The sequence below is a fragment of the Pleurodeles waltl genome, unplaced genomic scaffold (genome assembly GCF_031143425.1).
Source record: "Pleurodeles waltl isolate 20211129_DDA unplaced genomic scaffold, aPleWal1.hap1.20221129 scaffold_58, whole genome shotgun sequence".
Classification (NCBI taxonomy): domain Eukaryota; kingdom Metazoa; phylum Chordata; class Amphibia; order Caudata; family Salamandridae; genus Pleurodeles; species Pleurodeles waltl.
In genome coordinates, this window is record NW_027150290.1 from 1,740,473 (window position 1) to 1,761,661 (window position 21,189).

Consider the following 21,189-nt stretch of genomic DNA (forward strand, 5'->3'; position numbering starts at 1 on the left):
TGATGAGCTCTTGCATTCGTTATCTAAGGAATTCCCCAAAGCAGAGACCCTAAATAGCCAGAAAAGAGGGTTTGGCTACTTAGGAGAGAGGATAGGCTAGCAACACCTGAAGGAGCCTATCGGAAGGAGTCTCTGACGTCACCTGCTGGCCCTGGCCACTCAGAGCAGTCCAGTGTGCCAGCAGCACCTCGGTTTCCAAGATGGCAGAGGTCTGGAGCACACTGGAGGAGCTCTGGGCACCTCCCCTGGGAGGTGCAGGTCAGGGGAGTGGTCACTCCCCTTTCCTTTGTCCAGTTTCGCGCCAGAGCAGGGCTGAGGGGTCCCTGAACCGGTGTAGACTGGCTTATGCAGAAATGCGCACCATCTGTGCCCATGAAAGCATTTCCAGAGGCTGGGGGAGGCTACTCCTCCCCTGCCTTAACACCTTTTTCCAAAGGGAGAGTGTGTAACACCCTCTCTCTGAGGAAGTCCTTTGTTCTGCCATCCCGGGCCAAGCCTGGCTGGACCCTAGGAGAGCAGAAACCTGTCTGAGGGGTTGGCAGCAGCAGCAGCTGCAGTGAAACCCCTGAAACGGCAGTTTGGCAGTACCAGGGTCTGTGCTACAGACCCGTGGGATCATGGGATTGTGCCAACTATGCCAGGATGGCATAGAGGGGGCAATTCCATGATCATAGACATGTTACATGGCCATATTCGGAGTTACCATTGTGAAGCTACACATAGGTAGTGACCCATGTGTAGTGCACAAGTGTAATGGTGTCCCCGCACTCACAAAGTCCGGGGAATTTGACCTGAACAATGTGGGGGCACCTTGGCTAGTGCCACGGTGCCCACACACTAAGTAACTTTGCACCTAACATTTACCAGGTAAAGGTTAGACATACAGGTGACTTATAAGTTACTTAAGTGCAGTGGTAAATGGCTGTGAAATAACGTGGACGTTATTTCACTCAGGTTGCAGTGGCAGGCCTGTGTAAGAATTGTCAGAGCTCTCTATGGGTGGCACAAGAAATGCTGCAGCCCATAGGGATCTCTTGGAACCCCAATACCCTGGGTACCTCAGTACCATATACTAGGGAATTATAAAGGTGTTCCAGTATGCCAATGTGAATTGGTGAAATTGGTCACTAGGCTGTTAGTGACAATTTGGAAAGAAATGAGAGAGCATAACCACTGAGGTTCTGGATAGCAGAGCCTCAGTGAGACAATTAGTCATAACACAGGAAACACTTTCAGGCACACTTATGAGCACTGGGGCCCTGGCTGGCAGGGTCCCAGTGACACATACAACTAAAACAACATATATACAGTGAAAAATGGGGGTAACATGCCAGGCAAGATGGTACTTTCCTACACTTACCACTTTTGTCATTGTACTTTTCATAAGAGAAAAATATACAAAACAAGTTCAGTGTATGTACACCTAACCAAAAAGTTTTGCTTTTCTTCTCTCACTTCTTCACTAAGTGCTGAAAAGTACCTCTAAACTTTCTAAAAAGTTCTTAAAAAGTTTTAAAAGTTTTTTTTTTCTGTCTTTCCAAAAGTTCTAAAAAACATTTTCTCACTTTTTCTATCACTTAAACACTTTCTAAAATGTCTGGCACAGGCCAAACTGTTGATCTGTCCAAACTTGCTTATGATCACCTTAGCTGGAAAGGAGCAAGGAGTCTCTGCATAGAAAGAGGTTTAAGTGTAGGGAAGAATTCCTCTAGAGAACTGTTGGTTAATATGCTTGCTGAACAGGATAAGGCCAGAGGTGGCACTTCTGTTGAGAAATTAGCTGATGGTTCCCAATGTGACCCTGGGGCACCCCTAGCAAAAGATTTAGAAGGGACACTTCCTACCCTGCCCATTTGCAGACCACCTAGCATAGCTGGTACTGATGTAGAGTCACATCACAGTAATAGTGTTGCCTCACATCACAGTAAGAGTGTTCCTTGTCATCATAGTAGAAGTGCTGTTTTTGTTAGCCAGGCTGTTAGAGTGCCACATGTAAGGGCCAGGTCTCCTTCTGTTCATTCTCAGCATACTTCTGTTTCTAGACATGCCTCTCCCACCCACCCTGATGACAGAATGTTAGAAAGGGAACTCAATAGATTGAGAGTGGAACAATCCAGGCTGAAGCTCAAGAAGCAACAGCTGGATTTAGATAGGCAGTCCTTAGAAGTGGAAAAGAAAAGACAGAAATTGGGTTTAGAAACCCATGGTGGCAGCAGCAGTATTCCAAATAGTCATCCTGCAAAAGAGCATGATTCTAGGAATCTGCATAAGATCTTATAAGGAGGGGTATGACATTATCAAGTGGTTTGCTGCATTTGAGAGGGCCTGTGTTGTACAGGATGTCCCTCAAAGGCAGTGGGTGTAGGAGGCTGGACTGGCTTGTAGTGAGTACCAAGGGGTACTTACACCTTGCACCAGGCCCAGGTATCCCTTATTAGTGTATAGGGGTGTCTAGCAGCTTAGGCTCATAGAAAAGGTAGCTTAGCAGAGCAGCTTAGGCTGAACTAGGAGACAAGTGAAGCTCCTACAGTACCACTAGTGTCACTTGCACAATCTCATAAGAAAACACAATACACAGATATACTAAAAATAAAGGTACTTTATTTTTATGACAATATGCCAAAGTATCTCAGTGAGTACCCTCAGTATGAGAATAGCAAATATACACAAGATATATGTACACAATACCAAAAATATGCAGTATAGCAATAGAAAACAGTGCAAACAATGTATAGTTACAATAGGATGCAATAGGGACACATAGGGATAGGGGCAACACACACCATATACTCCAAAAGTGGAATGCGAACCACGAATGGACCCCAAACCTATGTGACCTTGTAGAGGGTCGCTGGGACTGTAAGAAAATAGTGAGGGTTAGAAAAATAGCCCACCCCACGACCCTGCAAAGTGAATGCAAAGTGCACTGAAGTTCCCCAAAGAGCACAGAAGTCGTGATAGGGGAATTCTGCAGGAAAGACCAACACCAGCAATGCAACAACGATGGATTTCCAGACTAGAGTACATGTGGAACAAGGGGACCAAGTCCAAAAGTCACGATCAAGTCGAGAGTGGGAAGATGCCCAGGAAATGCCAGCTGTGGGTGCAAAGAAGCTGCTACTAGGAGGTAAAAGCTGAGGATTCTGCAGGAACAACAAGGGCTAGAAACTTCCCCTTTGGAGGATGGATGTCCCACGTTGTGAAGAGTTGTGCAGAATTGTTTTCCCACTGAAAGACCGCAAACAAGCCTTGCTAGCTGCAAGCTTGCAGTTTAAAGTTTTTGGATGCTGCTGTGGCCCAGGAGGGACCAGGATGTCGCCAATTGCGTGAGGCGACAGAGGGTGTGTCCAGCAAGACAAAGAGCCCCCTCAGAAGCAGGCAGCTCCCACAGAAGTGCCGGAACAGGCACTCTAAAGTGGAGTGAAATGGTGCTCACCCGAAGTTGCACAAGAGAGTCCCACGCCGCCGGAGGACAACTCAGGAGGTCGTGCAATGCAGGTTAGAGTGCTGTGGACCCAGGCTTGGCTGTGCACAAAGGAAATCCTAGAAAAGTGCACAGGAGCAGGAGTAGCTGTAAAACACGCGGTTCCCAGCAATGCAGTCTGGCATGGGGAGGCAAGGACTTACCTCCACCAAACTTGGACTGAAGAGTCACTGGACTGTGGGAGTCACTTGGACAGAGTTGCTGAGTTCAAAGGACCTCGCTCGTCGTGCTGAGAGGAGACCCAGAGGACCGGTGATGCAGTTCTTTGGTGCCTGCGGTTGCAGGGGGAAGATTCCGTCGACCCACAGGAGATTTCTTCAGACCTTCTAGTGCAGAGAGGAGGCAGACTACCCCCACAGCATGCACCACCAGGAAAACAGTTGAGAAGGCGGCAGGATCAGCGCTACAGTGTCGCAGTAGTCTTTGCTACTTTGTTGCAGTTTTGCAGGCTTCCAGCGTGGTCAGCAGTCGATTCCTTGGCAGAAGGTGAAGAGAGAGATGCAGAGGAACTCTGATGAGCTCTTGCATTCTTTATCTAAGGAATTCCCCAAAGCAGAGACCCTAAATAGCCAGAAAAGAGGGTTTGGCTACTTAGGAGAGAGGATAGGCTAGCAACACCTGAAGGAACCTATCAAAAGGAGTCTCTGACGTCACCTGCTGGCCCTGGCCACTCAGAGCAGTCCAGTATGCCAGCAGCACCTCTGTTTCCAAGCTGGCAGAGGTCTGGAGCACACTGGAGGAGCTCTGGGCACCTCCCAGGGGAGGTGCAGGTCAGGGGAGTGGTCACTCCCCTTTCCTTTGTCCAGTTTCGCGCCTGAGCAGGGCTGAGGGGTCCCTGAACCGGTGTAGACTGGCTTATGCAGAAATGGGCACCATCTGTGCCCATGAAAGCATTTCCAGAGGCTGGGGGAGGCTACTCCTTCCCTGCCTTAACACGTTTTTCCAAAGGGAGAGCGTGTAACACCCTCTCTCTGAGGAAGTCCTTTGTTCTGCCTTCCTGGGCCAAGCCTGGCTAGACCCCAGGAGAGCAGAAACCTGTCTGAGGGGTTGGCAGCAGCAGCAGCTGCAGTGAAACCCCTGAAAAGGCAGTTTGGCAGTACCCGGGTCTGTGCTAGAGACCCGTGGGATCATGGGATTGTGCCAACAATGCCAGGATGGCATAGAGGGGGCAATTCCATGATCATAGACATGTTACATGGCCATATTCGGAGTTACCATTGTGAAGCTACAAATAGGTAGTGACCTATGTGTAGTGCACGCGTGTAATGGTGTCCCCTCACTCACAAAGTCCGGGGAATTTGCCCTGAACTATGTGGGGGCGCCTTGGCTAGTGCCAGGGTGCCCACACACTAAGTAACTTAGCACCCAACCTGTACCAGGTAAAGGTTAGACATATAGGTGACTTATAAGTTACTTAAGTGCAGTGGTAATTGGCTGTGAAATAACGTGGACGTTATTTCACTCAGGCTGCAGGGGCAGGCCTGTGTAAGAATTGTCAGTGCTCCCTATCGGTGGCAAAAGAAATGCTGCAGCCCATAGGGATCTCCTGGAACGCCAATATCCTGGGTACCTAAGTACCATATACTAGGGAATTATAAGGGTGTTCCAGTATGCCAATGTAAATTGGTGAAATTGGTCACTAGCCTGTTAGTGACAATTTGGAAAGAAATTAGAGAGCATAACCACTGAGGTTCTGGTTAGCAGAGCCTCAGTGAGACAGTTAGGCACCACACAGGGAACACATACATATAGGTCACAAACTTATGAGCTCTGGGGTCCTGGCTAGCAGGGTCCCAGTGACACGGAACAAACATACTGAAAACATAGGGTTTTCACTATGAACACTGGGTCCTGGCTGGCAGGATCCCAGTGAGACAGTGAAAACACCCTAACATACACTCACAAACATGCCAAAAGTGGAGGTAACAAGGCTAGAAAGAGCCTACTTTCTCACACAACCCCCCCCCCAAACGAAGGACTATAAGGCTAACCTTGGCCAGTTGAGACTTTATTGTCTAAGTGGTGATAAGTAGAGAGTAGCTCTGTAATAGACTGGTTACTCCCTTTATCATCCACTATATGGTTACTTCCCTGTGGGGATGTAAACCACCCTGTTTGAAGTTTTTTAGCTAAGCAACAATGTGAAGATGTATTTTCAAAGTCTCTATCAGTAAGTTTTAGTTTAGAGCAGTGGGAATTATCCACTGAACCTATTTCTAGTGATGAGAATGCCAGACAGGGATGCTGTCTCAATAAAGCCATAGCTGGGCAAAAACTTTATCCATATGGCTGGAAGAGAGAACATGGATGCTGTTTCTCTTGAGTTGGAGCAGGGCAGGGATGCTGTCCTATGAGCTCCACACTAGGGCAGGGATGCTGTCCTAAGTGTTGTGAGGCAGTGCAGAATTTCTGCACTAAAGTTTCTCTGGGAGGGTTGGAGGGATGCTCCATGTTAACTAAAATGGTGCTCTTTTTCTCACCAATGTTAGTTATCCCACAGAGAGGTACTTCTACCTCAGGGAGTACAGCTTTGAAAGCTGATGATTCCCTTGGAACAGGTGCCACCCCAGGAGAGGTTTCTCCTCCCACAGGAATGATATCCTGATTTGCAGGGTGGTTAGGGGATACTGTGATACCCTTTTTACCTGTTGGTGGAGAGGGATCCTGAGTTTTCAGGCCTTCTATCCTTTGCTTTTTCATTTCAGTAGAAATGAGAGGGAACAATTCCTCTGGGATGCCTAGCATGGCTGCATGGGCATAAAACTCTACATCAGCCCAACCTGAGGCCCCTAGGTCATTACCTAAGAGACAGGCTACAGGTAAGCTAGGTGATACCACCACCTGCTTAGGGCCAGTAACTCCACCCCAACTAAACTGAATTATAGCTAAGGGAAGAAACTTAGCGGAGTTATGGACATCAATAATTTTATACTGTTGTCCAATGATGTGTTGTTCAGGATGCACTAGGTTTTCAGTCACCAAAGTGATACTGGCACCTGTGTCCCTGTAGGCCAAGGCCTCAACACCATTTATTGAAACTGTCTGCCTGTACTTATCCATTGTAAGGGGACAAGCAGCCAGTGTGGCAAGGCCAGTGCCACTACGTGTGACAGAAACTGTCTTGGGACTGACTACCCAGTTTCTATTATGGACCCATAAGTGAACCCAACTACACCCTTAACTTGACTGTTGCCAGCAGTCCCACCACTAGTACCACTACTGCTAGGGGCACTAGAGCTTGATGTATTAGGGGTGGTAGGTTCAGGGGGTTTACCTGGACAGGTCTTATCCCCTGGCCTATGGCCTCTGTTTTTACACACAAAGCACCAAGGCTTTTTAAATTGTGTAGGTTGAGAAGAAGAGGAAGAATTTGTTTTATCCCCACCCCCTGAAGAGTGTTTAAGATTTGAAGTGGGATCTTTGGTTTTACCCTTATCCCCATGCTTATGTTGAGATTTTTCACCATCTTTCTTCTTGCCATCTATGTCACCACCTGTATGAACTTTTCTGTTCACTCTTGTTCTGACCCATTTGTCTGCCTTCTTTCCCAATTCTTGGGGAGAGGTCAGATCTGAGTCCACTAGATACTGGTGCAACAAATCAGACACACAATTATTAAGAATATGCTCTTTCAGTATTATGTTATACAGTCTTTCATAGTCAGTAACATTACTGCCATGTAACCACCCCTCCAAGGCCTTCATTGAATGGTCAACAAAGTCTACCCAGTCTTGTGAAGACTCCTTTTTGGTTTCTCTGAACTTCATCCTGTACTTTTCAGTGGTTAAGCCATAACCATCTAGGAGTGCATTCTTAAGAACTTTGAAATTATTGGCATCACTTTCTTTCACAGTAAGGAGCCTATCCCTACCCTTTCCACTAAATGATAGCCATAGGATAGCAGCCCACTGTGAGAAAGGAGCCTCTTTCTAGCCTTGTTACCCCCACTTTTGGCCTGTTTGTGAGTGTATGTCAGGGTGTTTTCGCTGTCTCACTGGGATCCTGCTAGCCAGGACCCAGTGCTCATAGTGAAAACCCTATGTTTTCAGTATGTTTGTTATGTGTCACTGGGACCATGCTAGCCAGGACCCCAGTGCTCATAAGTTTGTGACCTATATGTATGTATTCCCTGTGTGGTGCCTAACTGTCTCACTGAGGCTCTGCTAACCAGAACCTCAGTGGTTATGCTCTCTCTGTACAAATTGTCACTACCAGGCTAGTGACCAATTTCACCAATTTACATTGGCATACTGGAACACCCTTATAATTCCCTAGTATATGGTACTGAGGTACCCAGGGTATTGGGATTCCAGGAGATCCCTATGGGCTGCAGCATTTCTTTTACCACCGATAGGGAGCTCTGACAATTCTTACACAGGCCTGCCACTGCAGCCTGAGTGAAATAACGTCCACGTTATTTCACAGCCATTTAACACTAAACTTAAGTAAATTATAAGTCACCTATATGTCTAACCTTTACCTGGTAAAAGTTGGGTGCTAAGTTACTTAGTGTGTGGGCACCCTGGCACTAGCCAAAGTGCCCCCACATTGTTCAGGGCAAATTCCCCGGACTTTGTGAGTGCGGGGACACCATTACACGTGTGCACTACACATAGGTCACTACCTATGTGTAGCTTCACAGTGGTAACTCGAATATGGCCATGTAACATGTCTATGATCATGGAATTGCCCCCTCTATGCCATCCTGGCATTGTTGGCACAATCCCATGATCCCACTGGCCTCTAGCACAGACCCGGGTACTGCCAATCTGCCTTTTCAGGGGTTTCACTGCAGCTGCTGCTGCTGCCTACCCCTCAGACAGGTTTCTGCCCTCCTGGGGTCCAGCCAGGCTTGGCCCAGGAGGGCAGAACAAAGGACTTCCTCAGAGAGAGGGTGTTACACCTTCTCCCTTTGGATAAAGGTGTTAAGGCAGGGGAGGAGTAGCCTCCACCAGCCTCTGGAAATGCTTTCATGGGCACAGATGGTGCCCATTTCTGCATAAGCCAGTCTACACCGGTTCAGGGACCCCTCAGCCCTGCTCTGGCGCGAAACTGGACAAAGGAAAGGGGAGTGACCACTCCCCTGACCTGCACCTCCCCTGGGAGGTGCCCAGAGCTCCTCCAGTGTGCTCCAGACCTCTGCCATCTTGGAAACAGAGGTGCTGCTGGCACACTGGACTGCTCTGAGTGGCCAGGGCCAGCAGGTGATGTCAGAGACTCCTTCTGATAGGCTCCTTCAGGTGTTGCTAGCCTATCCTCTCTCCTAAGTAGCCAAACCCTCTTTTCTGGCTATTTAGGGACTCTGCTTTGGGGATTTCCTTAGATAACGAATGCAAGAGCTCATCAGAGTTCCTCTGCATCTCTCTCTTCACCTTCAGCCAAGGAATCGACTGCTGACCGCGCTGGAGGCCTGCAAAACTGCAACAAAGTAGCGAAGACGACTACTGCAACTCTGTAACGCTGATCCTGCCGCCTTCTCGACTGTTTTCCTGGTGGTGCATACTGTGGGGGTAGTCTGCCTCCTCTCTGTAGGAGGCTGGACTGGCTTGTAGTGCGTACCAAGGGGTACTTACACCTTGCACCAGGCCCAGGTATCCCTTATTAGTGTATAGGGTGTCTAGCAGCTTAGGCCGATAGATAATGGTAGCTTAGCAGAGCAGCTTAGGCTGAACTAGGAGACGTGTGAAGCTACTACAGTACCACAAGTGTCACTTGCACAATACCATAAGAAAACACAATACACAGTTATACTAAAAATAAAGGTACTTTATTTTTATGACAATATGTCAAAGTATCTCAGAGTGTACCCTCAGAGTGAGGATAGCAAATATACACAAGTTATATGTACACAGTACTAAAAATAGGCAGCATAGTCTTAGAAAACAGTGCAAACAATGTATAGTTACAATAGGATGCAATGGAGACACATAGGGATAGGGGCAACACAAACCATATACTCCAAAAGTCGAATGCGAACCACGAATGGACCCCAAACCTATGTGACCTTGTAGAGGGTCGCTGGGACTATTAGAAAATAGTGAGAGTTAGAAAATTAGCCCTCCCCAAGACCCTGAAAAGTGAGTGCAAAGTGCACTAAAGTTCCCCAAAAGACAAAGAAGTCGTGATAGAGGAATAATGCAGGAAAGACACAAACCAACAATGCAACACCGATGGATTTCCAATCTAGGGTACCTGTGGAACAAGGGGACCAAGTCCAAAAGTCACAAGCAAGTCGGAGAGTGGCAAATGCCCAGGAAATGCCAGCTGTGGGTGCAAGGGAGCTTCTACTGGACAGAAGAAGCAAAGGTTTCTGCAGGAACGAAAAAGGCTAGAGACTTCCCCTTTGGTGGACGGATCCAGCTCGCCGTTTAGAGTCGTGCAGAAGTGTTTTCCCGCCGAAAGAACGCCAACAAGCCTTGCTAGCTGCAAATCATGCGGTTAGCGTTTTTGGAAGCTGCTGTGGCCCAGGAGGGACCAGGAGGTCGAAAATTGGACCCGGAGGTAGAGGGGACGTCGAGCAAGACAAGGAGCCCTCTCAGCAGCAGGTAGCACCCAGAGAAGTGCCAGAAACAGGCACTACGAGGATGCGTGAAACGGTGCTCGCCGAAGTTGCACAAAGGAGTCCCACATCGCCGGAGAGCAACTTAGAAAGTCATGCAATGCAGGTTAGAGTGCCGTGGACCCAGGCTTGGCTGTGCTCAAAGGATTTCCACCTGAAGTGCACAGGGGCCGGAGAAGTTGCAAAAGTCGCGGTTACCAACAATGCAGTCTGGAGTGGGGAGGCAAGGACTTACCTCCACCAAACTTGGACTGAAGAGTCACTGGACTGTGGGAGTCACTTGGACAGAGTTGCTGGATTCAAGGGACCTCGCTCGTCGTGCTGAGAGGAGACCCAAGGGACCGGTAATGCAGCTTTTTGGTGCCTGCGGTTGCAGGGGGAAGATTCCGTCGACCCACAGGAGATTTCTTCGGAGCTTCTGGTGCAGAGAGGAGGCAGACTACCCCCACAGCATGCACAAGCAGGAAAACAGTCGAGAAGGCGGCAGGATCAGCGTTACAGAGTTGCAGTAGTCGTCTTTGCTACTATGTTGCAGGTTTGCAGGCTTCCAGCGCGGTCAGCAGTCGATTCCTTATCAGAAGGTGAAGAGAGAGATGCAGAGGAACTCTGATGAGCTCTTGCATTCGTTATCTAAAGTTTCCCCAGAGACAGAGACCCTAAATAGCCAGAAAAGAGGGTTTGGCTACCTAGGAGAGAGGATAGGCTACTAACACCTGAAGGAGCCTATCAGAAGGAGTCTCTGACGTCACCTGGTGGCACTGGCCACTCAGAGCAGTCCAGTGTGCCAGCAGCACCTCTGTTTCCAAGATGGCAGAGGTCTGGAGCACACTGGAGGAGCTCTGGACACCTCCCAGGGGAGGTGCAGGTCAGGGGAGTGGTCACTCCCCTTTCCTTTGTCCAGTTTCGCGCCAGAGCAGGGGCTAAGGGGTCCCTGAACCGGTGTAGACTGGCTTATGCAGAATTGGGCACATCTGTGCCCAAGAAAGCATTTCCAGAGGCTGGGGGAGGCTACTCCTCCCCTGCCTTCACACCATTTTCCAAAGGGAGAGGGTGTAACACCCTCTCTCAGAGGAAGTCCTTTGTTCTGCCATCCTGGGACAAGCCTGGCTTGACCCCAGGGGGGCAGAGACCTGTCTGAGGGGTTGGCAGCAGCAGCAGCTGCAGTGAAACCCCAGGAAAGGCAGTTTGGCAGTATTAGGGTCTGTGCTACAGACCACTCGGATCATGGAATTGTCCCAATAATGCCAGGATGGCATAGAGGGGGCCATTCCATGATCTTAGACATGTTACATGGCCATATTCGGAGTTACCATTGTGAAGCTACATATAGGTAGTGACCTATATGTAGTGCACGCGTGTAATTGTGTCCCCGCACTCACAAAGTTCAGGGAATTGGCCCTGAACAATGTGGGGACACCTTGGCTAGTGCCAGGGTGCCCTCACACTAAGTAACTTTGCACCTAACCTTTACCAGGTAAAGGTTAGACATATAGGTGACTTATAAGTTACTTACGTGCAGTGTAAAATGGCTGTGAAATAACGTGGACGTTATTTCACTCAGGCTGCAGTGGCAGGCCTGTGTAAGAATTGTCAGAGCTCCCTATGGGTGGCAAAAGAAATGCTGCAGCCCATAGGGATCTCCTGGAACCCCAATACCCTGGGTACCTCAGTACCATATACTAGGGAATTATAAGGGTGTTCCAGAAAGCCAATGTAAATTGGTAAAATTGGTCACTAGCCTGTTAGTGACAATTTGAAAGAAATGAGAGAGCATAACCACTGAGGTTCTGATTAGCAGAGCCTCAGTGAGACAGTTAGTCACTACACAGGTAACACATTCAGGCACACTTATGAGCACTGGGGCCCTGGAGAACAGGGTCCCAGTGACACATACAACTAAAACAACATATATACAGTGAAAAATGGCGGTAACATGCCAGGCAAGATGGTACTTTCCAACACTCTCTGCACTAGAAGCTCCGAAGAAATCTCCAGAGGGTCGACAGAATCTTCCCCCTGCAACCGCAGGCACCAAAGAACGGCATTACCGGTCCTCTGGGTCTCCTCTCAGCACGACGAGCGAGGTCCCTTGAACTCAGCAACTCTGTCCAAGTGACTCCCACAGTCCAGTGACTCTTCAGTCCAAGTTTGGTGGAGGTAAGTCCTTGCCTCCCCACGCCAGACTGCATTGCTGGGAACCGCATCTTTTGCAGCTACTCCGGCTCCTGTGCACTTTTCCAGGATTTCCTTTGTGCACAGCCAAGCCTGGGTCCACGGCACTCTAACCTGCATTATACGACCTCCTGAGTTGTCCTCCGGCGGCGTGGGACTCTCTTGTGCAACTTCGGGTGAGCACCGCTTCACTCCTCTTCTGCGGGTGCTGCCTGCTTCTGAGAGGGCTCCTTGTCTTGTTGGGCGACCCCTCTGTCCCCTGACGCAATTGGCGACATCCTGGTCCCTACTGGGCCACAGCAGCATCCAAAAACCCTAACCGCACGATTTGCAGCTAGCAAGGCTTGTTTGCGGTCTTTCGGCGGGAAAACACTTCTGCACAACTCTTCACGACGTGGGACATCCATCCTCCAAAGGGGAAGTTTCTAGCCCTTGTCGTTCCTGCAGAATCCTCAGCTTCTACTGCCTAGTAGCAGCTTCTTTGCACCCACAGCTGGCATTTCCTGGGCATCTGTCCACTCTCGACTTGATCGTGACTTTTGGACTTGGTCCCCTTGTTCCACAAGTACTCTAGTCTGGAAATCCATCGTTGTTGCATTGCTGGTGTTGGTCTTTCCTACAGAATTCCCCAATCACGACTTCTGTGCTCTTTGGGGAACTTCAGTGCACTTTGCACTCACTTTTCAGGGTCTTGGGGTGGGCTATTTTTCTAACCCTCACTGTTTTCTTACAGTCCCAGCGACCCTCTACAAGGTCACATAGGTTTGGGGTCCATTCGTGGTTCGCATTCCACTTTTGGAGTATATGGTTTGTGTTGCCCCTATCCCTATGTGCTCCCATTGCATCCTATTGTAACTATACATTGTTTGCACTGTTTTCTATTACTATACTGCATATTTTTGGTATTGTGTACATATATCTTGTGTATATTTGCTATCCTCATACTGAGGGTACTCACTGAGATACTTTGGCATATTGTCATAAAAATAAAGTACCTTTATTTTTAGTATATCTGTGTATTGTGTTTTCTTATGATATTGTGCAAGTGACAATAGTGGTACTGTAGGAGCTTCACTCGTCTCCTAGTTCAGCCTAAGCTGCTCTGCTAAGCTACCATTTTCTATCAGCCTAAGCTGCTAGACACCCCTATACACTAATAAGGGATACCTGGGCCTGGTGCAAGGTGTAAGTACCCCTTGGTACTCACTACAAGCCAGTCCAGCCTCCTACACAAAGTCCGGGGAATTTAACCCTGAACGATGTGGGGGCACCTTGGCTAGTGCCAGGGTGCCCACACACTAAGTAACTTAGCACCCAACCTTCACCAGGTGAAGGTTAGACATATAGGTGACTTATAAGTTACTTAAGTGCTGTGGTAAATGGCTGTGAAATAACATGGACGTTATTTCACTCAGGCTGCAGTGGCAGGACTGTGTAAGAATTGTCAGAGCTCCCTATGGGTGGCAAAAGAAATGCTGCAGCCCATAGGGATCTCCTGGAACCCCAATACCCTGGGTACCTCAGTACCATATACTAGGGAATTATAAGGGTGTTCCAGTATGCCAATGTGAATTGGTGAAGTTGGTCACTAGCCTGTTAGTGACAATTTAGAAAGCAGAGAGAGCATAACCACTGAGGTTCTGGTTAGCAGAGCCTCAGTGAGACAGTTAGTCATCACATAGGGAACACATACAGGGCACACTTATGAGCACTGGGGCCCTGGCTGGCAGGGTCCCAGTAACACATAAACTAAAACAACATATATACAGTGAAATATGGGGGTAACATGCCAGGCAAGATGGTACTTTCCTACACACAGTACTTGTTAGTCTTCCAGAGTCCAAGAAAAAACTTTCCTCAGTCAGTATCTCAAATATTGTTTAACAAATAGACTTTGAGAACAACTCCACTACAATGGAAGAACTGCATTGGGTCCCTCTCCCTGATAGAATCCATTTCACAGCCTGTTGTGTGATCTACAAGACACTCCACCCAAGTAAACCTGGCTATCTTGCCTCTAACTCTGCGTTTCCTGTTTCGTATGCACAAACAGGAGCACATTCATGGCTGGGCAGGAAATCCCAAAGCCTTAGAGAGAACACCTACATCAACATATCTCTGTACGTAGTCTTAGACTCTGGAACAAGCTCCTTTTGATCCTCAAACCTCCTCGCTTGGTGGTGCAATCCAGGGAAGGTATCAACACAGACTGTATGCCTGTATCCTCTACACCTCTCCACACTGTGAGGCTGTTTCTGATCTAGTCTGCATTTGTACACATTTATTATCCCGATTTCTATTTTTATTTATAACAAATATCAATGATCTTATCTTCATTTTTTTCTCTTTATAGAGAAGCGGAAACTGCATCCACAGAGATACAAAGGTAAATCCATATTGAACAATGTATGCAGACATTTACAGTTGTTAGTGTTATAGCATATATTTCAATTAATGGTTGTATATTTTTTTACTTATATATCTTAGTACACTTTTGATCATACTACTGCAGTACTAAACTGTGCTATGCGCTTACCTTGTGTCGCTACTCACATGCCCTTAGCATGTAGCCATGATTCTGAGTAAACCGTGGTGTAAGTGCTTCCACTAGATGTCAAATAGCTGCTTTGTAGCTCCACCAGATTGCTTAAGACCAGTTAGGAACCAGGGCCGAGATTTACTAACAGTTGGTGCAACTCACAACAGCAAGACAACTTGCTGAGCTGCAACAAATGGAGAGATCAGGAATGTGGCATATTTACTAAAATGTGGCGCCTTCCTGCTCTCTTTCTCTGCACCCTGGGTCACTAAGTGCTGCCGAGCACCAACGCAGGCACCTTTGTGCCACGGTGCCTGCGTTACAGGCAGGATTGTTTTTGTGCAGGATAGAACACCTACCTACACAAAAACAATCCTCTGAGGTATTTTCCTCTTTATACATGTGTTGCAGAATGCAGCACACGTATAAAGAGGAAATAACAAGTATAATAAACATATTTGTCCTTGTTGCACCGCTGTTGGGATGATGTACTATTTGGGCGCATGCCCAGGTTTACCATTCTTAGTATATCTGGGACTGCGCCAAAACCCATGGGTGGGTGTGTGGGAATGCTCACACTCCACTTATGGAACGACTTCCTGACAGAGTTACACTGTAGGAGGCTGGACTGGCTTGTAGTGAGTACCAAGGGGTACTTGCACCTTGCACCAGGCCCAGTTATCCCTTATTAGTGTATAGGGTGTCTAGCAGCATAGGCTGATAGATAATGGTAGCTTAGCAGAGCAGCTTAGGCTGAACTAGGAGACGAGTGAAGCTCCTACAGTACCACTAGTGTCACTTGCACAATATCATAAGAAAACACAATACACAGTTATACTAAAAATAAAGGTACTTTATTTTTATGACAATATGCCAAAGTATCTCAGAGGGTACCCTCAGTATGAGGATAGCAAATATACACAAGTTATATGTACACAATACCAAAAATATGCAGTATAGTCTTAGAAAACAGTGCAAACAATGTATAGTTACAATAGGATGCAATGGGGACACATAGGGATAGGGGCAACACAAACCATATACTCCAAAAGTGGAATGCAAACCACGAATGGACCCCAAACCTATGTGACCTTGTAGAGGGTCGCTGGGACTATTAGAAAATAGTGAGGGTTAGAAAAATAGCCCACCCCAAGACCCTGAAAAGTGAGTGCAAAGTGCACTAAAGTTCCCCAAAGGACATAGAAGTCGTGATAGGGGAATTCTGCAGGAAAGACACAAACCAGCAATGCAACAATGATGGATTTCCAGTCGAGGGTACCTGTGGAACAAGGGGACCGAGTCCAAAAGTCACAAGCAAGTCGGAGATGGGCAGATGCCCAGGAAATGCCAGCTGTGGGTGCAAAGAAGCTTCTACTGGACAGAAGAAGCTTAGGTTTCTGCAGGAACAACAAGGGCTAGAGACTTCCCCTTTGGAGGACGGATCCCTCACGCCGTGGAGAGTCGTGCAGAAGTGTTTTCCTGCCGAAAGACTGCCAACAAGCCTTGCTAGCTGAAAATCGTGCGGTCGTGCATGAGCAATATGCCCCCACTGTGTCCTTGCCAAACCTGGGACATAGTGAGTGAACAGAGCAGCCATTTTAATATTTGTGCTGGACACTGGTCAATACTAGTTTCCCAGCTACATAGGTGGTCATTTTAACTTTGGCGGTAAATGCCACCTACCGCCTCGGCGACGGCCGCCAAAAGACCTTCGCCGTGGCTACCAGCTGACTGCCACATTATGACCGTAGGCGGAATTCCGCCAGGAGGATGCCGGTATTCCGTCTACGGTCATGGCGGCAGACGGCGGTAAGGTGGCGCTGCTGCCAGCAGTAGCGCCACGCCAGAAGAGCGCCACCGGCCGTGTCATGGCACATGATACAGCCTGGCGGTGTACCGCTGGCGGACCCTGCTGCTGGCAGCAGTGCCGCGCTCTGTCTCCTGCCGGAGGGCCCCCTGCAAGCAGGTAAATGGGGTTCTGTAGGAAAGTACCATCTTGCCTGGCATGTTACCCCCATATTTCACTGTATATATGTTGTTTTAGTTGTATGTGTCACTGGGACCCTGCCAGCCAGGGCCCCAGTGCTCATAAGTGTGCCCTGTATGTGTTACCTGTGTGATGACTAACTGTCTCACTGAGGCTCTCCTATCCAGAACCTCAGTGGTTATGCTCTCTCATTTCATTCCAAATTGTTACTAACAGGCTAGTGACCAATTTCACCAATTTACATTGGCATACTGGAACACCCTTATAATTCCCTAGTATATGGTACTGAGGTACCCAGGGTATTGGGGTACCAGGAGAAACCTATGGGCTGCAGCATTTCTAGTGCCACTCATAGGGAGATCTGACAATTCTTACACAGGCCTGCCAGTGCAGCCTGAGTGAAATAACGTCCACGTTATTTCACAACCATTTACCACTGCACTTAAGTAACTTATAAGTCACCTATATGTCTAACCTTTACCTGGTAAAGGTTGGGTGCTAAGTTACTTAGTGTGAGGGCACCCTAGCACTAGCCAAGGTGCTCCCACATTGTTCAGGGCAAATTCGCCGGACTTTGTAAGTGCAGTGTAGGAGGCTGGACTGGCTTGTAGTGAGTACCAAGGGGTACTTACACCTTGCACCAGGCACAGGTATCCCTTATTAGTGTATAGGGTGTCTAGCGGCTTAGACTGATAGCTAATGGTAGCTTAGCAGAGCAGCTTAGGCTGAACTAGGAGACGAGTGAAGCTCCTACAATACCACTAGTGTCACTTGCACAATATCATAAGAAAACACAATACACAGATACACTAAAAATAAAGGTACTTTATTTTTATGACAATATGCCAAAGTATCTCAGTGAGTACCCTCAGTATGAGGATAGCAAATATACACAAGACATATGTACACAATACCAAAAATATGCAGTATAGTATTAGAAAACAGTGCAAACAATGTATAGTTACAATAGGATGCAAAGGGAGCAGATAGGGATAGTGGCAACACAAACCATATACTCCAAAAGTGGAATGCGAACCACGAATGGACCCCAAACCTATGTGACCTTGTAGAGGGTCGCTGGGACTGTAAGAAAACAGTGAGGGTTAGAAAAATAGCCCACCCCAAGACCCTGAAAAGTGAGTGCAAAGTGCACTAAAGTTCCCCAAAGAGCACAGAAGTTGTGATAGGGGAATACTGCAGGAAAGACCAACACCAGCAATGCAACAACGATGGATTTCCAGACTAGAGTACCTGTGGAACAAGGGGACCAAGTCCAAAAGTCACGATCAAGTCGAGAGTGGGCAGATGCCCAGGAAATGCCAGCTGTGGGTGCAAAGAAGCTGCTACTAGGCAGTAGAAGCTGAGGATTCTGCAGGAACGACAAGGGCTAGAAACTTCCCCTTTGGAGGATATATGTCCCACGTCGTGATGAGTCGTGCTGAAGTGTTTTCCTGCCGAAAGACAGCAAACAAGCCTTGCTAGCTTCAAATCGTGCAGTGTAGGAGGCTGGATTGGCTTGTAGTGAGTACCAAGGGGTACTCGCACCTTGCACCAGGCCCAGTTATCCCTTATTAGTGTATAGGGTGTCTAGCAGCTTAGGCTGATAGATAATGGTAGCTTAGCAGAGCAGCTTAGGCTGAACTAGGAGACGAGTGAAGCTCCTACAGTACCACTTAGTGTCATATGCACAATATCATAAGAAAACACAATACACAGTTATACTAAAAATAAAGGTACTTTATTTTTATGACAATATGCCAAAGTATCTCAGAGGGTACCCTCAGTATGAGGATAGCAAATATACACAAGTTATATGTACACAATACCAAAAATATGCAGTATAGTCTTAGAAAACAGTGCAAACAATGTATAGTTACAATAGGATGCAATGGGGACACATAGGGATAGGGGCAACACAAACCATATACTCCAAAAGTGGAATGCAAACCACGAATGGACCCCAAACCTATGTGACCTTGTAGAGGGTCGCTGGGACTATTAGAAAATAGTGAGGGTTAGAAAAATAGCCCACCCCAAGACCCTGAAAAGTGAGTGCAAAGTGCACTAAAGTTCCCCAAAGGACATAGAAGTCGTGATAGGGGAATTCTGCAGGAAAGACACAAACCAGCAATGCAACAATGATGGATTTCCAGTCGAGGGTACCTGTGGAACAAGGGGACCGAGTCCAAAAGTCACAAGCAAGTCGGAGATGGGCAGATGCCCAGGAAATGCCAGCTGTGGGTGCAAAGAAGCTTCTACTGGACAGAAGAAGCTTAGGTTTCTGCAGGAACAACAAGGGCTAGAGACTTCCCCTTTGGAGGACGGATCCCTCACGCCGTGGAGAGTCGTGCAGAAGTGTTTTCCTGCCGAAAGACTGCCAACAAGCCTTGCTAGCTGAAAATCGTGCGGTCGTGCATGAGCAATATGCCCCCACTGTGTCCTTGCCAAACCTGGGACATAGTGAGTGAACAGAGCAGCCATTTTAATATTTGTGCTGGACACTGGTCAATACTAGTTTCCCAGCTACATAGGTGGTCATTTTAACTTTGGCGGTAAATGCCACCTACCGCCTCGGCGACGGCCGCCAAAAGACCTTCGCCGTGGCTACCAGCTGACTGCCACATTATGACCGTAGGCGGAATTCCGCCAGGAGGATGCCGGTATTCCGTCTACGGTCATGGCGGCAGACGGCGGTAAGGTGGCGCTGCTGCCAGCAGTAGCGCCACGCCAGAAGAGCGCCACCGGCCGTGTCATGGCACATGATACAGCCTGGCGGTGTACCGCTGGCGGACCCTGCTGCTGGCAGCAGTGCCGCGCTCTGTCTCCTGCCGGAGGGCCCCCTGCAAGCAGGTAAATGGGGTTCTGTAGGAAAGTACCATCTTGCCTGGCATGTTACCCCCATATTTCACTGTATATATGTTGTTTTAGTTGTATGTGTCACTGGGACCCTGCCAGCCAGGGCCCCAGTGCTCATAAGTGTGCCCTGTATGTGTTACCTGTGTGATGACTAACTGTCTCACTGAGGCTCTCCTATCCAGAACCTCAGTGGTTATGCTCTCTCATTTCATTCCAAATTGTTACTAACAGGCTAGTGACCAATTTCACCAATTTACATTGGCATACTGGAACACCCTTATAATTCCCTAGTATATGGTACTGAGGTACCCAGGGTATTGGGGTACCAGGAGAAACCTATGGGCTGCAGCATTTCTAGTGCCACTCATAGGGAGATCTGACAATTCTTACACAGGCCTGCCAGTGCAGCCTGAGTGAAATAACGTCCACGTTATTTCACAACCATTTACCACTGCACTTAAGTAACTTATAAGTCACCTATATGTCTAACCTTTACCTGGTAAAGGTTGGGTGCTAAGTTACTTAGTGTGAGGGCACCCTAGCACTAGCCAAGGTGCTCCCACATTGTTCAGGGCAAATTCGCCGGACTTTGTAAGTGCAGTGTAGGAGGCTGGACTGGCTTGTAGTGAGTACCAAGGGGTACTTACACCTTGCACCAGGCACAGGTATCCCTTATTAGTGTATAGGGTGTCTAGCGGCTTAGACTGATAGCTAATGGTAGCTTAGCAGAGCAGCTTAGGCTGAACTAGGAGACGAGTGAAGCTCCTACAATACCACTAGTGTCACTTGCACAATATCATAAGAAAACACAATACACAGATACACTAAAAATAAAGGTACTTTATTTTTATGACAATATGCCAAAGTATCTCAGTGAGTACCCTCAGTATGAGGATAGCAAATATACACAAGACATATGTACACAATACCAAAAATATGCAGTATAGTATTAGAAAACAGTGCAAACAATGTATAGTTACAATAGGATGCAAAGGGAGCAGATAGGGATAGTGGCAACACAAACCATATACTCCAAAAGTGGAATGCGAACCACGAATGGACCCCAAACCTATGTGACCTTGTAGAGGGTCGCTGGGACTGTAAGAAAACAGTGAGGGTTAGAAAAATAGCCCACCCCAAGACCCTGAAAAGTGAGTGCAAAGTGCACTAAAGTTCCCCAAAGAGCACAGAAGTTGTGATAGGGGAATACTGCAGGAAAGACCAACACCAGCAATGCAACAACGATGGATTTCCAGACTAGAGTACCTGTGGAACAAGGGGACCAAGTCCAAAAGTCACGATCAAGTCGAGAGTGGGCAGATGCCCAGGAAATGCCAGCTGTGGGTGCAAAGAAGCTGCTACTAGGCAGTAGAAGCTGAGGATTCTGCAGGAACGACAAGGGCTAGAAACTTCCCCTTTGGAGGATATATGTCCCACGTCGTGATGAGTCGTGCTGAAGTGTTTTCCTGCCGAAAGACAGCAAACAAGCCTTGCTAGCTTCAAATCGTGCAGTGTAGGAGGCTGGATTGGCTTGTAGTGAGTACCAAGGGGTACTCGCACCTTGCACCAGGCCCAGTTATCCCTTATTAGTG

The 21,189-nt window shown here is 47.9% G+C and overlaps 1 protein-coding gene across 1 annotated transcript in view; it reads left to right on the plus strand.

Annotated features, from left to right (window-relative positions):
* The window catches only part of LOC138278788 (deleted in malignant brain tumors 1 protein-like), a 324,469-nt gene that overhangs the window by 221,155 nt on the left and 82,125 nt on the right, over window positions 1–21,189 (plus strand). The window contains exon 5 of the mRNA XM_069219306.1: window positions 14,569–14,601. Within this exon, the coding sequence (XP_069075407.1) occupies window positions 14,569–14,601 (33 nt within the window). The remainder of the gene's footprint in view (window positions 1–14,568; window positions 14,602–21,189) is intronic.